This window comes from Apis laboriosa, unplaced genomic scaffold, assembly GCF_014066325.1.
Source record: "Apis laboriosa isolate Shangri-la unplaced genomic scaffold, ASM1406632v1 scaffold47_cov149, whole genome shotgun sequence".
Classification (NCBI taxonomy): domain Eukaryota; kingdom Metazoa; phylum Arthropoda; class Insecta; order Hymenoptera; family Apidae; genus Apis; species Apis laboriosa.
The window spans coordinates 830545-846101 of NW_025223437.1; the positions used below are offsets into that span (position 1 = coordinate 830545).

Consider the following 15557-nt stretch of genomic DNA (forward strand, 5'->3'; position numbering starts at 1 on the left):
TTACGAAGAATAAATTCGATAAATGAATCTTTGATCAGCATCATTTTTCAATAGAATGCTTCAAAATTCTTACTCCTTTCTTACTTTTCTCATTGTCAATTTTTCATTTGTTTAAATTCCATTGTTATCATCGAGTATAGATAATGAGCAAATAATAAGAACAAAGATAGAATCAAATTATTGAAATCAAGGCCATTTCTAGAATGCCACAAATAAAAATAAAAAAAGGATAAAAAATTATATAAAAATAAAAATAGGATAAAAATTGATCATTAACGCCATCTCTTGAATCAAAAATCTTTTCAAAGACAATAAAGCAGAATCAGAATTGAATATTATTACCATCTTTTGGTATTCTTTTATACTTTTAAAAAGATTTGTAACAAGAGATGGCGATAATGATCAATTCTCTATTTCTATTCTTCTTTTATTATTTGCTTTCCTTGTCTATATTTAAGTTTCATTTGCAGCATTCTGAAGATGGCGTTGATTCCCGAATTTTTACTCTATCTCTATCTCTATCCTTCTGCTATTATTTGCTTATCTTTATTGTCCTTGTATATCTGTTACTGACAAGATACAGGAGGAACGCTCTTCATCATTTAGTTTCTTCGAAACTACATGTATTAATCTTTAACGTAAAAAATATAAATAATATAAATAAAATAATAAAATATTTTCAGTTTTACAATGTATCTATACGAGGACATAGTTTTTTATGACTTTAAATTTTTATTAATTTCAAATATTAATTGATTATAATGAGAAATACATTATCTTTAATAAATTAATAAAATATATATAATTTATAGAAATTAATAATATAATTAATATTTTTTTAATTTATAAATAAACTTATTAACTTATTGAAAAGTATTTATACTAGCGGCATCTATCATATTACTATTGTATTATGATAAATAAATGTGTTAAATCTATCGACATGATATAAAAACAATGTGAAGAATATTGATATTATTTAATTAAAACTGTGTATTTAAAATGTCAGACGAATCAGAATATGATGTAGAACCAGAAGAATTTGATATTTATAAACGAAAATATCAATTACTATTAGATAGATGTGAAGTTTTACAACAGGTTTTGATTTTAATTTTCTGCATTTCATATATAATAATTTAATAATGGAAAATGAAATTATTCATTCTTTAATTATAGGAAAATGAAAGATTGGTTTATCGTATCCAGCGAGTTAGAAAATTACTCAAACGTACAAGAAAGGAAAAAAAGTTAGTTCAATTTCTAGGTTATGTATTGAATACTATTACAATTTTATCTATTATTTATTTATATTTGAAATAATATATTTATTTTATATTTTATTATATACCATTAGAGTTGTTTTCATAAAATATTTTTTTTATATTTTAGATTTTTAATTGATCGCTTGGATCAACATGGTGATCGTTGGAGAGAAGCACCTATGGGAGTTCTTGAAGAAAATAATGTATTTCAAGTAACACCTAAGCCAGAAAAAGGTCCAAAAGCTACTACATATAATTCTAAAGAAGAAAAGACTAAAAAAGGAACAAAACGAAAAGGCACTAAGACAGATCCTAATGCTCCAAAAAGACCAGCAAATCCATTCTTTCAATTCTGTCAAGAACAAAGACCTCGAGTTATGGAAAGATTAGCTGGAGAACCAGAACCAAGCAAACAAGAACTTACTAGACAACTTGCAACTACTTGGAAATCTCTCAGTTCAGAAGATAAAAAGGTTTGTATAAACAAATAAAATACAACAAACAAAACAAAATATGAACATTTTTGTTTGAAAAGATAAAATAATATATATTTTCCTAGGTATATTATGACATGTACGAACGATCCAAAGAAAAATATGTTGCTGAAATGCAAATTTATAATAAAAAATCGGAAGATATGCCAAACCATATGTCTTTAAATATAACATAGTATTTGTATTTAAAATAAATATTTGTAAATACGTAATTTATAATCATATATTTGCACATATGTCAATATTTATATATAGAAAATTGAAATAAAATTTTATAAATAAAACAAATAGAAAATTTGTACGTAGGAAGAATATTTTATATTGATTAAAAAAGTTATGTAACCACCACTAATTTTTTTGTAACAATAATAAATTTATGCTTTAAAATTATCTTTTTCCCTTCTAAGAAATGCCATAGTTTGAATTGGATCTTTTTGTTCAGTATGATCCATAACAGATTGTTCGTGAACTCGCATAAATGGATTTGTCAATTTTTCTTCCTGAATAGTGCTGGGCACAGAAGGATTATTCTTTTCACGTTGTATACGAACCCATTCTATTTTTTGACGAATTGCTTCATTTTCTGGCTCTACATGTTTTGCAAATTTTAAGTTATTTGCTGTATATTCATGACCACAATATACTTTCTATAAAATATCCAAAATATATATATTGTTTTTTTTAAGAATTATTTTATATCACAAAAATCTAAATATGATCATATGCTTACAGTTTCATTAGGCAATGATCCCAAAATTTCTATAAGTGCTTTATACATTTGTTCTGCAGTACCTTCAAAAAATCTGCCACAGCCAGCAACAAAAAGAGTATCTCCTGAATATCAATATTTATATTTTAATCAATTTATGAAAAAAATAAATATGTATAATAATTTATAAAAATAAATATAAATAATAATTTATATTTTTACCTGTAAAAACTGCTGGAGTATCTTGATTTTCTGTAATATAAAAACAGATATGTCCAGTTGTATGACATGGTGTTGAGAGGCATTGAACTTGTAATTTTCCAATGTTGAAAATATCATTATGTTTTACTTTACATGTAAGTGCCTCTATTCTATCATCTCCACCATATACTTGAAGATTATTAAATTTTTTACATAACTTTATATTTCCTCCAGCATGATCCCAATGATGATGAGTAGTTAGAACTTTTGTTAAAGATACATTATTTTGTTGGACTGCACAAGCAACAGTATCAGGATCAACAGGATCAACGATTGCAGCTTCTTGTGATGTTTCGTCAATAATCTTTAAAAATTACAAAATATGATATCAAATAAATATGTAATAAAAAAATGACAGATATTATATTATAAAATATGTAATAATAATAATTCTAAATAATTATAAAAAAAATTTAATAATTTAATATATTAATATATATAATAAAAGTAATAATTAATATAAAATAAGATAAAAATAAAAAAATACGCACTAAATACATATAATTATCTTGAAGTGCAGGTAATATTTGAACCTTCATATCGTATTGTTTAAATTGTTTTATTATTGCACGATTAGAATGTGTCGAATAAAAACCATTCGTTGAAATATTTTTTGCTAAAAAAATAAAAATTTTTATTAATATTTAAAATGATGTAAATATTAAATAATAAAAATATCAAATTGATAGTTATATAATTTGTTAATATTTATTTATAATTATTTATATATAATTTATGTATTTATATATAATTAATATTAATTTAATTTATGTAATAAAACATATATATGTTAAAATATTGTCAATGTCTTTATCTATAATATCATATGATATAAAAACTTAAATCAAATTAACATTATAAAATCCATATTAATAATAAATTTAATAATATAATAAAAATGGAACAATACTTATTTAAGTGTATTCTAAAATTTATAAATATATTAAAAAGAAATATCTATATTTGTAAATATATATCAAAAAAATTTTATTCATATATAAATGTAAAAAATCATTAGTTATCAATAATTATTTTTATTATATTCTTATAAATTTTTTTATCGCAATATTATAATTTTTATATCTTATTTTATATGAATAATTTTATATTTAAAAAAACTTGATTTTATATTTTATGTTTAAAAAAAAATTAAATATTTTCTAATATTCTTTAAATAATTTTAATAAGAATCGTAAAAATTTTAAAGTCTAAAAACAATAAAATAAAAATATAAATTTGTAAGAAAATATAAAGAAAGCAGGATACCCTTATAATATAAAGATGTTAACCAAATAGGAGAAGCACGAGACATTATGTTTAACATAACTTTTAATAAATTTAATATTGATATTATATTAAATTTTATTCGAGAAAATATTATCAAACACTATTATATATACAATGTTACTTGCCTAATTACTATGTAGTACTACTATAAAACAACTGGACTCAGCTGATCGGTACGATGTAATACTGATGGAAAATGTTAGGTTAAATACGTTCATATGCTGTATGAATCATTGTTAACACACGAATGCATATGTTTTTAACTATAGTATTATTTAATTAATGAATATTTTTATTTATTTAATAATAAAATATAATGCTATTTTACTCTTATTATATGTAAATATTTTTTAACTTATTTACAATGTCTGCAAATAATTCGAAAGAAATAGTAATAAATAATGAACATCAAGGTTTGTTATTTTATTTTTATAATATTAAAAATAATGTGTTTTTGAAAATAAATAAATTAGAGAGAAATTTAAGAGAGAATCGTTATTATTAATATCAATAATTCTTTATTATATTTAAATTTCATTTTTTTAAATTTATTTGTTATTATATCATTTTTTTTCTAGATGTTGAACAAGATGAAATTACCGCTATTGATTATGAATTAAAACAAATTGAAAGTGAAATGCAAAATCTTGAGGATCGTAAAAAAATCTTGATTCAACGTAAGGAAAAATTACGAGATGATGCACTTCTAAAAAAAAGTTTATGTGTATCAAAAAAGAATTGGAGTAAAGAAGACTTTACATGGTCTAAAGACTTGAAAAAAACTTTAAAAGATGTTTTTAAAATAGAAAAATTAAGAGAATTACAATTACCAACTATGAATGCAATTATGTCTAATGAAGATGTTATTTTAATTATGCCCACAGGTGGTGGCAAAAGTTTATGTTATCAATTACCTGCTGTTATTAGTAAAGGTATTACAATAGTAGTATCACCATTATTATCATTAATGGAAGATCAAATACATGGATTACAAAAACATAATGTAAAAGCTGAAATGTTAAGTGCAAAATGTAATAAAGAAAATATAAAAATTATAATGAATGCACTAATAGATAAAAAATCTGATCTTAAATTAATTTATGTTACACCAGAATATATGGCAAAATCCAATCGTTTCATGAATAAGTTGCAAAAAGCTTTTGAAATGAAACGTTTAGATCGTTTTGCAATAGATGAAGTACATTGCTGTAGTCAATGGGGACATGATTTTAGACCTGATTATAAATTTTTAGGAATATTAAAATCCATGTTTCCAGGTGTACCAATTTTAGGTTTAACAGCTACTGCTCCAGCTAAAATTATTGTAGATGTTCAGAAAATGTTAGATATTCAAGGTTGCTTGGTTTTGAGAGCTACTTTCAATAGACCAAACTTATTTTATGAAGTTCGAAGAAAACCAACAGACAAAGACACATGCTTAGCTATGATAGAAAATTTATTAAAAAATAGATTTAAAGATAAATCTGGAATAATTTATACAACTACCATCAAAGATGCAGAACAATTAACAACTGATTTAAGAGCAGTAGGTTTAAAAGTTGGATGTTATCATGCAATGTTAGAAGCAAATTATAGATCAGAAGTATATTCCAAGTGGATATCAGGAAAATATCAAGCTGTAGTGGCTACTATTGCTTTTGGATTAGGTATAGATAAGCCAGATGTTAGATATGTTATTCATCATTGCATTTCAAAATCAATGGAAAGTTTTTATCAAGAAAGTGGGCGTGCAGGTAGAGATGGAAAAAAATCCATGTGTATAGTATTATATAAACTTCAAGATATTTTTAAATTAAGCACAATGGTATTTCAAGATAAAGTTGGTTTACAAAATTTGTATAAAATGTTAGCATATTGTTTAGATCAAACATCATGTAGACGTAGTTTAATTGCAACTCATTTTGAAGAATCTTGGACTAGAAGTGATTGTGCAGAAATGTGTGATCATTGCCGGAAATTTAAAGACAATAAACAAATAAATATAGCTCCTTATTGTAGACAGTTATATCAAATTATGACAAAAGCAGTGCAAAATGAAACTAGATTGACTGTCTTAAAACTCATAGATGCTTGGTATGGTAAAGGTGCATCAATATTACGAGTATCTTCTGTGCCAATACCAAAATTTACAAGAGAATCAGGAGAAGCTATAATAGGACATTTACTTGTGAATGGTTATTTACAAGAAGACTTTCATTTCTCTGCATATTCCACAATATCATATATAAAACGTGGGCCTAAAGCAGTATTAGCACTTGATACTACTCATGAAATATTTTTTAATTATGAATTACATTAATTTATATAATCATCATATATTATGATCTGTGATATAATAATAATTCATTATTAAAGGAACACATTAAGTAAACAGAATATTATTTTAAATTTAGAATATTCCTATTCATCAATAATATATTTTTAGTAATTGTAAGTTATTTTAAATTTAATTTATTATAAATTTTTAGAGTGAATGTTTTCGATAATAATATACTTTTAGGATATTTTTAGGATATTTTATTAATAATATTTTATATAATGTGTTTATTTTAAATTGTATAATATACATAGATTTAATAATAAGATTTTAACATACTTAACCAAAAATGAATAATATTTTCACGAAATAATAAATAGTTTTTGATACAAATATATTATTTTCATTTCTAAAATGATTTTAAAATTTTTTAGAATTTTTTACAATTTTTGATAAAATTACTTGATGCATATTTTGAACATATTTTATAATCATAATCATTTGAAAAAAGTTGATGAAAATTTTTTGAACGAAATTACAAGTAAAATATTTAAAATTTTTTTTATGAAATGAAGAGCAAATAATTTAAACTTAACATCAAAGAAAAATCAATAAAAACTATATGTACAACGCTAGACAACGATATGTCGGCGGTTTAGATAGTAAGCCAACCACCAGGTTCACGATCAGATGGAAATATTGATCCTGGATAAGGCATCTGTGTTCCGTCTGTTAGCAAACACATTTTACTACAGTACTAATTACAATACTTATATTAGCTTTATTATTCATTCATCTTTAAAAATTAAACAACAATAGTGAATATCGTATAATAGTAATCTATTACAAGTGATCACAACATTTTTAGTAGTTTTCAAAATATTTCAATTTTTCATTCAAAGTTCAATTGTATGTATAATAAATAGTGACATATTAATGATATATCTTTCATTCATGAATCCATTCAAGTGAAAGTTTTAACGAATAACTTTTCTGAAAAATTTTAAACGTAATGGAGTCCTGACAATCATTGATAAAAATTTGCCGATATATTACCCTCAATACGAGGGTAATAAAAAGCAGGTAAAGACAAAAAATTTAAGTGATTGATTTTCCATAGTGATTTTCCATATGTGTACATTTTAGGTTCCATATATATATATATATATGTGTGTGTGTATGCGTGCGCGTGTGTGCATCAAAATTAATTGATGTGGTAATATGCATATATGTTTAAAGCAAATGATAGCGGGAAATGTTATAAGAACAAAAATCAGTTTATTATAGCATTTCAATGCGTCTATTCGCGCGCTTCTACGCGACAAAGTTTGATCTCTGTAATTTTAATACTCCATAAAAACACCAAATATTCTGTAGATATTCTTTAACTTGTAAAAAAAAAAGAAAATAGTGCATCTGAAATTTTTAACTTTTACATGAATATTGTGTTCTTCAATGTAAAGAGTAAAATTGTATTCGTACAGATTTATCACTTTAAACATTGTATATTATATTTCATAATCATTTCATAACAATCGTTATTTGAGTATTATTATAATTACGATGAAAATTATGTAAAGAAACTTAATCGTATAAATACAATTTCGCATTACGCTCTAATAAAGATAACTAGATGATTTGTTCTTCACCAATCTGCCTTAAACGAAGATGCCTCTGCCAAATATTCTCAAAAAGGCAAGCAGTTATATTTTAGGCGATTGTAATCAAGATAATCGTCGTACTATATATCAGGATGGCGAGGCATTATTTTGTAAGAATAATGTTTGCGTTCATCCGCCAACTTTAATGAGACAAAATTCTGATGTGGTACATCATCCCGGATACATGGCCATAACCTGTAGATTTAATAAAAACTCGAATGTACCAACTTTGCATCTCAGTTGGATTCCAAATAGTACACTTCGTAAACATCCGACAACATTAGAAAATTTAAACGTAAAAAAACTTGATTGTATTACCCATCGAGATACCGATATAAGTTCTCATCATTCTCAAATATCAGAAGAAAGTTGTGATCTAAAGTGTGAATACGAAAATATTGGTGAAAAAGTTGATGTTTGTTTAGAAGTAAAGGAACCTGTCAATTGTGGAGATTGTGAACGAGTTTGCTCTGGTGGTTTTTCACGGAATGCACGTTTCGAAAATGATGATACAAAAAACAATGATAATTTATGCGATCATCAAGTTATGCTTACATCAGAAATTAAAGAAATTCCAAATGTTAATATCAATCGGCAAACAAATTATCATCGATCTGATAATTTATCAACTACTATACATGAAGAAAATGATCATAGTATCAGTTTAAATCAATTACATTCTGAATCTCTGAATTCAAAATATGATGAAAATCAATATTGTAAAGATCAAAAATGTGTTTCCGAAACACATGAGAACGATGGAATAAGTATTGACGAAGAATTGAAATATCCTTATTATGATGATGTAAGTCTCAAAAGTCGTAGTATGTCATTAACCTCTACATGTAGTTTATCTGTTGGCGTATCTTCAGAAGGTATTAAATTGATTACTTTGATAGTTTTTTCATTAGTTTCTAGACATTACTAATGCATAATATGTAATGCATCTTCTTTAGCTGAAGAAATTCCATCATGGATGAGATCACCTGAACTTTTGGCTTTACAACATAACCTTACATTTCCTGAAAGTGCAACAGCTTCACCAGTAACATTACGTAGAGCACACAGATGTAGAAGATTTTCAGTGGATCTTAGTGAAATGAGATCTCTAAGATTATTTTTTGCTGATCCAGCTTGTACTTCTGGTCAATTGGTTGTTGCAAGTAGAGAAAGCCAATATAAAATTCTACATTTTCATCATGGTGGATTGGACCGATTAGCAGCAACATTACATCAATGGCATCAATTACTTTATCCTCGATTAGATACTGATGCTGAAGAAACACTTCCATATAGGTAATAATTAATTAATGAAAAAAAATTAATATTTTATTAAATATCTAATTTTTTCTATGATTCAGGCATTTTATGGTATGTCGACCAGAGGTTAGTCGTGATGAACTACATCCAGAAGAAGGTCAAGTACCAATGATTACATCATTAGCTTGGAAAGATTTATTAAATGAAAGAGGTCAAGTTGAAGATGATCTTGCTCTTCGTAAAGGAATATTTTTTGGTGGATTAGAACCTGCATTAAGAAAAATTGTGTGGCCCTTTCTTCTTCATTGTTATTCATATCAAAGTACTTATGAAGATAGAGAACAAATTGATGCCATTCGTAGACAAGAATATGAAGAGATACAAAAACGTAGACTGAGCATGAATCCAGAACAAGCAGAGCATTTTTGGCGAAATGTAGTGTGTATTGTAGAGAAAGATGTAGTTCGTACTGACAGAGGAAATCCTTATTATGCTGGAGAAGATAATCCAAATATTGAAATAATGAAGTATGTTTATATAAGATTAATTTTTTTATTTCTAGATTTGTATTTATATAACTTTATTTATATGTTAATACTATCATATTTACCTTTTTCAGAAATATTCTATTAAATTATGCAGTTTATAATTCTCGATTAGGATATACTCAAGGTATGTCTGATTTATTGGCTCCTTTATTGGCTGAACTCAATTCTGAAATAGAAGCATTTTGGTGCTTTGCTGGATTAATGCAAAGATCTGTAGCAGTATGTACTCCTACTGATATAGATATGGACAGAAATTTATGTTATTTAAGAGAATTAGTTAGAATAATGGTCCCAGATTTTTATGCACATCTTCAAAAACATACGGATGCTTTGGAACTCCTATTTTGTCATAGATGGATACTTCTGTAAATACGAATTCTATAAATATTTTAAAATTTTCATCAATAGATTTATCATCAATAATATATATTTTTCAGATGTTTAAAACGTGAATTTCCTACTGAAGTAGCATTAGTGATGTGGGAAGCTTGTTGGGTAAATTATTTAACTGACCATTTTCATTTATTTCTTTGTCTTGCCATAATGTGTGTTTATGCAGATGATGTAATAGCACAAGATCTTAGAACAGATGAGATGTTATTACATTTTAGTTCTTTAGCTATGTATATGGATGGAAATCTCATATTAAGAAAGGCGAGAGGCCTACTACATCATTTTCGTCGACTTGATCGTTTACCATGTACATTAGCAGGACTTTGCCGACAATGTGGTCCAGGAATGTGGGATAGCACTCATGACCCTGTTATAGAATGTGTGGATCATAATGATGCACCTTGTCCATATTTAAGCAATTATGAATAACGACCTAAATTTAATGAAAGAGATAAAAGTATACTATTGTAAAAGTTGTTGAAGCTTTCAAATTATTCTTACGTTAATTAATTAAATTAAATATGCTGTAACGATCACATGTAACATAAATAAGTTACATAAATCACAGTTAATTAAATGTTCTAAGTAATAACAGATATTTATGAAAGTAATATTTGACTTACATATTGTTTATACGAAAAAATTCTTAATCAATTTAATATCATAAACAAAAAATTGTACATTATCACATTTTATTTACATAACTACGTAATTTATAAACGCTCATCAAAAATATCTGACAAATTAAGTTTAATAAATAAGAAGTGAAAGACATATCTTAAAATTTGACATTCAATGAAGTTAATTGTAATTTAAAGAAAATTTTAATAACAATACATTAACTTCTATAAAACAAAAATATTCTGAACTAAATAATTAAGTAGAACTTCAATAATTATGACGAGTTTTAATCGAAAACCTGTAGTACAATTAAAGACTGATGACCAAAGAAAAATGGAGTGATACAAGCATTTTAGCTTTAAAATCTCCAAATAAACAAGCTTTTTCATTACATAAACATTATTGTTATTTATTTATTTGTAATTGGAAATGCTGTTTTTTCGTTTGGTACAAATTTTGCAATCTGAAAATAAAAAATTAATTTAATATCAACAAAAAAATTAAATGTAATTTAATGTATTATATAAATATTTATTGTAAGTCCATTCAAATTTCTTGGTCAATTAATGATGCACGTGTTCACTTTGGGATATTTACTTATTGTGATATTTTTAATATTTTTTCTACAAAACAAGTTTTAATTTATTATATATACAATGTATTATGTTTTATTATATTTTGAATTCTTATACATAACATTTTTGGTAATTTTATTATGGTAATTGATTATATATTGATTTATATAAAGAAGTGATATAAATGTATCTTGCTCAACAATTTTCCTTTTTATTCTGATAACCCAAAGTGTTTTTATGCTAGTCTATTTGCTCATAAAAATATATAATTGAAGATATAATTCTTTCTATATTTCAAATTTAATCTTTTTGGTATAAAATAGATGCATCATTGTAATGAATGTATACAGATTGTATACAATTATTTGTATGATATCTTATAACTTAAATAAATAAACTTTAAAAATTATTCATAATTAATAGAAGATTGTAAAGATTTCATACAAATAATATAATGCTTTTACTGTGCCACCTTATGTTGTTAGACTATATAGAGAAATCTATTCGTGTTAAAATTTATTCTGCTAAGTTTAATTGAATATAATATACAACTATGAATAAATAGAAATATGTATGTACATATAAAAATAAATCAAAGTAAGCTTATGTATAATCAATTCTTTATTTTTTTCTTTTACTTTTAGAAAATATATGTATACATATTTTATGTATTTATATATATATTACATTTGTACAGGTACACGGTACGAGAGGCATTTTATGAATACTTTGGCAGTTTTACTATATAAAAATATGTTCTGTGATATACAAATCAAATTTAATTAATAATAATTATTTAATCTGCCTAATTTTTTTTATTCAAAAAAGCATACCAGAAATGAATTTTTTTTTAAATAATAAATAACAAATAGGCCTTTAATATTTTTGAATATATATTCATTAACAATTATATAAGTCTACAAATTTAGATGCATCTTCATACCGTTTAAATAGTGGACAAATTATTAATTGGCCACTAAATATCACTTATTTGAAAGACATTTATGTACAGTAAAGACTGTACTAAGACATATTTTCTATTGAATAAAAATATAAAAAAGATAAAGAATACATTATATAAAAGTTTATAATTTAAATTAATTCATTTGGCTTGTATAAGATTAATCCTGACTTGTGCCAGTGTATTGTCAATTTGTGACACATTGTGTCATGATATATTATTATGATTAATATCATTATTATTATTGTTATCATTATTATTATTAATATATTCTCTTATATGATGAAAAAAATAATTTTCTAATAATGATGCCAAAATATAAGAAATAAAATGAAAATATCTTACTATCAATAATAATTATTTAAAAATACTATCTTCTAAAATCTATTTTAGTTTAAATAATAAATATTTATTAATTTTTGAAAAGATTTTTTTACTCATTAGTAGGCTCTTATTAGAGTTACTATTAAAAATTTCGTATATCTTAATTATGATTTAATTTAAAATCATTAATATCACAATTTTCATTCTATATGTTTTATAAATAATCCAATTTTAGATTTAATGATATTACTTTAGATATGCAACTTTCAAGAATAATTCAAATTTGCACCATTATTAATTTCTCTTTTTTTTACATTTTTGATTTAAATATCTAAAATTTAAAATCTTAAATTTTTTACTGTAAATGTATGCTTATAGAATAAAAATGAATTTGAATAAAATTGACTGATACTAAAATCATACAAGCAATGGCCCAAACTATAACAAAAATGAGCCAAGAGTTACTAGAAAATGGACTTGCAAATTTATTAACAACACCAAGACCTATAACTTTATTTGTTTTTTGTCTGGCATAATACACTAAAAATGTTGGAATCAAATATTGAATTCCTGCTCCAGCATATGATCCTGTAATTCCTACTAATATTGATAAATCTTTAGTACTCAAAGCAATCATATATGGAGGTAATATTGCTAATATTGGGAAGACAATTTTACGAAGGCATGAATATGATGTATCTTCATTAAGAAATAATGATTGTAAATTATTTCTAAGCGTTATAGCTATAATAGGAAAGCTTGTACTCAATGTAAACACTGGAAAAAGTGCCAAAAAATATTCTATAAGAATAATAAAAATATTATTACTTTTGGAACAATCTCCAGATCCATGAGGACTAAAATCTAAAGTGTAAAGATCGTCCAAATGTTCGAAAGCAAATGCTCCAGTTAATGCCAGTAAAAGATAAAAAAATGCTATTAATAAATAATCCAGTGCCAAAAATCGAGTCAAAGTGGTCTTATTTGCGATTGGAGCAACCAATGCAGGTAAAGAATGATGACACATAAAAGAATAAATACAAGCACCAAATAAACTAGGTATACCTGAAATACACAAATATAATGTTTTTATTTATTTATTTAAATGTTAAAAAAAAATATATATATATATATTTTTCAAATATATAAATTTACCCATAATATTTGCTGCTGGAGGATTTCCTTGTGGACCATGAATAAATAAATTTTTTAATGCATACACAATCATGATGGTAAATGCAAGTGATCTCATAGCTGAAGTTAAAAGTTGAAGATATTTAGTCTTTTGAATATTAAAGAATACAAATGGACCCAACAAAAATATAAATATACTCTAAAAATAATATTCATCATTATATTAAAAATAGTAATTATTGAAATAAATATAATATTTCTGTATTTGTACATACAAGAAATATTCTATATGCATCCGATCGATTTAGAGTAAATTCTTTCCAACAGATTTCAGTATCTGGTATTGTATCATTACATGTAAAATTTGTTGGTTGATAAGTACAAATAACATCAGCTAAAGTTTTTGCTACTGCTGCTCCATATATACTTAAATCCCCATAAAGATATATAGCAAAACATAAATAGAATAGAGTTATGCCAAATTTATTAAAAAAAATTGATGCCATCTGTCCCATTTCTATTTTATCACGTATTATATAATATCGATATGTCATATCTGTACGATCAGGACTAGTTGAAAATGGAGTAACAAGAGGAGTATCTTCAGAATCTAAATTTGAAGGTCCTGATTCACCTAGTGTTTGAAGTACCTGAAATAAAATACAATTTTTTTTAATTAAAAATAAAATAATTGCTAGAAAAAACAAATCTTATTAAAAATATATATATATAATACTATCAAAAAGCAAAAATTGTTACAAAAAATGCAATATAGAAAATATTTAAAAACCTCAGATTCTGATTCGTTGAAAGATGAATCTTGAGAAAAACATACACGTTTTCTATGTTGAATATGTCGCCATGCTAGTATAGCATTAGCAGATGCCATTACTTCGATCACAAATGTAACTGTGATGAAACTATAAAAATAATACAATTGATTTTAAGTTTTAAAACTAATTAATTAAAGTATATAGACCTTATTATTAATCTACCTTATAAATGCTAATATTAAAATAACACTTAATCCAAGAGCCCATCCTGCTCGACTAAAAACAGCAGGTAATGTTAAAGCTCCTGTTCCAACAATTAAATTAAAAATATATATTAGACCAACCTGAAAAATATATTAATAATAAAACTTTATTTATATATATATAGACAAAAAATAAAAAAAAGTAATATAATAATGGGACCCAAGAAAGACTTTGTTTATAGTTTGAGGTTATTTAATACCATATGTCAAAATTACAAAAACCATATCGAAATTATAAACTTACCCATGTCGAATATTGATCACTTGAGTTTTGCTCGGGCATTTTCATTCAAATTACAAATTAAAATGAAGTCTGCTCAAGCTAAACTGTATTATTATTATATATGTCATTGACCTATCTGATGCTTTGTATTTTTGTGATGATTCAAGAACAACTGTGCTAAAATCAAACAAAACTTCAACCATGGATTTTTTAATATGTTTGTTCCGTAATTTGTAATTTATTTTAATTATTTTTAATTATTTGAATTATATAATTTTGTCACATATTTTATCTATTTACTGTTTTCTCAATAAAATTTTAAAATTAAATTTATTTTAAAAAAAATGTTATAATCAAAATTTAAATTTAAATTGATATCAAATATATTCTTCCGCATTTGACAGTTTGCGCTGTAGTCAACTTCATAAGAAAGCTTTGTGCTGCCATCTAATTGTTATTTAAACAAATTATTAATAAAAATAATTTAAATATTATTGTCAAATATTTTAATTATAGACATTCTTCCA

General features: G+C 24.5%; 5 protein-coding genes across 7 annotated transcripts; 3 read left to right on the forward strand and 2 right to left on the reverse strand.

Annotated features, from left to right (window-relative positions):
- The first annotated feature begins 552 nt into the window (after nt 1-552).
- Nucleotides 553-2042, forward strand: LOC122716705 (high mobility group B protein 6). Its single transcript, XM_043940042.1, has 4 exons — nt 553-1101; nt 1180-1250; nt 1393-1738; nt 1825-2042. Exons 1-4 carry the CDS (start codon nt 1003-1005, stop codon nt 1933-1935), a joined length of 627 nt encoding a protein of 208 aa, XP_043795977.1. The 5' UTR covers nt 553-1002; the 3' UTR covers nt 1936-2042.
- A 16-nt stretch (nt 2043-2058) lies between these two features.
- On the reverse strand, nt 2059-4294 carry LOC122716704 (hydroxyacylglutathione hydrolase, mitochondrial). Of its 2 annotated transcripts, none has more exons than XM_043940041.1 (5): nt 4142-4294; nt 3221-3345; nt 2691-3033; nt 2490-2593; nt 2059-2406 (listed from the first exon to the last, which is right to left on the reverse strand). In XM_043940041.1, exons 2-5 carry the CDS (start codon nt 3266-3268, stop codon nt 2134-2136), a joined length of 768 nt encoding a protein of 255 aa, XP_043795976.1. In that variant the 5' UTR covers nt 3269-3345; nt 4142-4294; the 3' UTR covers nt 2059-2133. The 2 variants fall into 2 exon arrangements, with proteins under 2 accessions (XP_043795976.1, XP_043795975.1); XM_043940040.1 differs by lacking the exon at nt 4142-4294 and adding an exon at nt 3996-4132.
- Nucleotides 4295-4374: 80 nt separating this feature from the next.
- On the forward strand, nt 4375-6405 carry LOC122716702 (ATP-dependent DNA helicase Q1-like). Its single transcript, XM_043940036.1, has 2 exons — nt 4375-4429; nt 4595-6405. The coding sequence occupies exons 1-2, from the start codon at nt 4381-4383 to the stop codon at nt 6334-6336; spliced, it is 1791 nt and encodes a 596-aa protein (XP_043795971.1). The 5' UTR covers nt 4375-4380; the 3' UTR covers nt 6337-6405.
- A 399-nt stretch (nt 6406-6804) lies between these two features.
- LOC122716700 (TBC1 domain family member 16) lies at nt 6805-11140 on the forward strand. The gene is made up of 5 exons (XM_043940035.1): nt 6805-8830; nt 8912-9251; nt 9317-9742; nt 9835-10128; nt 10201-11140. The coding sequence occupies exons 1-5, from the start codon at nt 7963-7965 to the stop codon at nt 10583-10585; spliced, it is 2313 nt and encodes a 770-aa protein (XP_043795970.1). The 5' UTR covers nt 6805-7962; the 3' UTR covers nt 10586-11140.
- A 147-nt stretch (nt 11141-11287) lies between these two features.
- LOC122716703 (transmembrane protein 104 homolog) lies at nt 11288-15236 on the reverse strand. Of its 2 annotated transcripts, none has more exons than XM_043940038.1 (6): nt 15052-15236; nt 14767-14848; nt 14562-14691; nt 14047-14421; nt 13793-13970; nt 11288-13702 (listed from the first exon to the last, which is right to left on the reverse strand). In XM_043940038.1, exons 1-6 carry the CDS (start codon nt 15053-15055, stop codon nt 12993-12995), a joined length of 1479 nt encoding a protein of 492 aa, XP_043795973.1. In that variant the 5' UTR covers nt 15056-15236; the 3' UTR covers nt 11288-12992. The 2 variants fall into 2 exon arrangements, with proteins under 2 accessions (XP_043795973.1, XP_043795972.1); XM_043940037.1 differs by having other exon boundaries at nt 14767-14888; nt 15052-15235.
- Between the last annotated feature and the right edge of the window lie 321 nt (nt 15237-15557).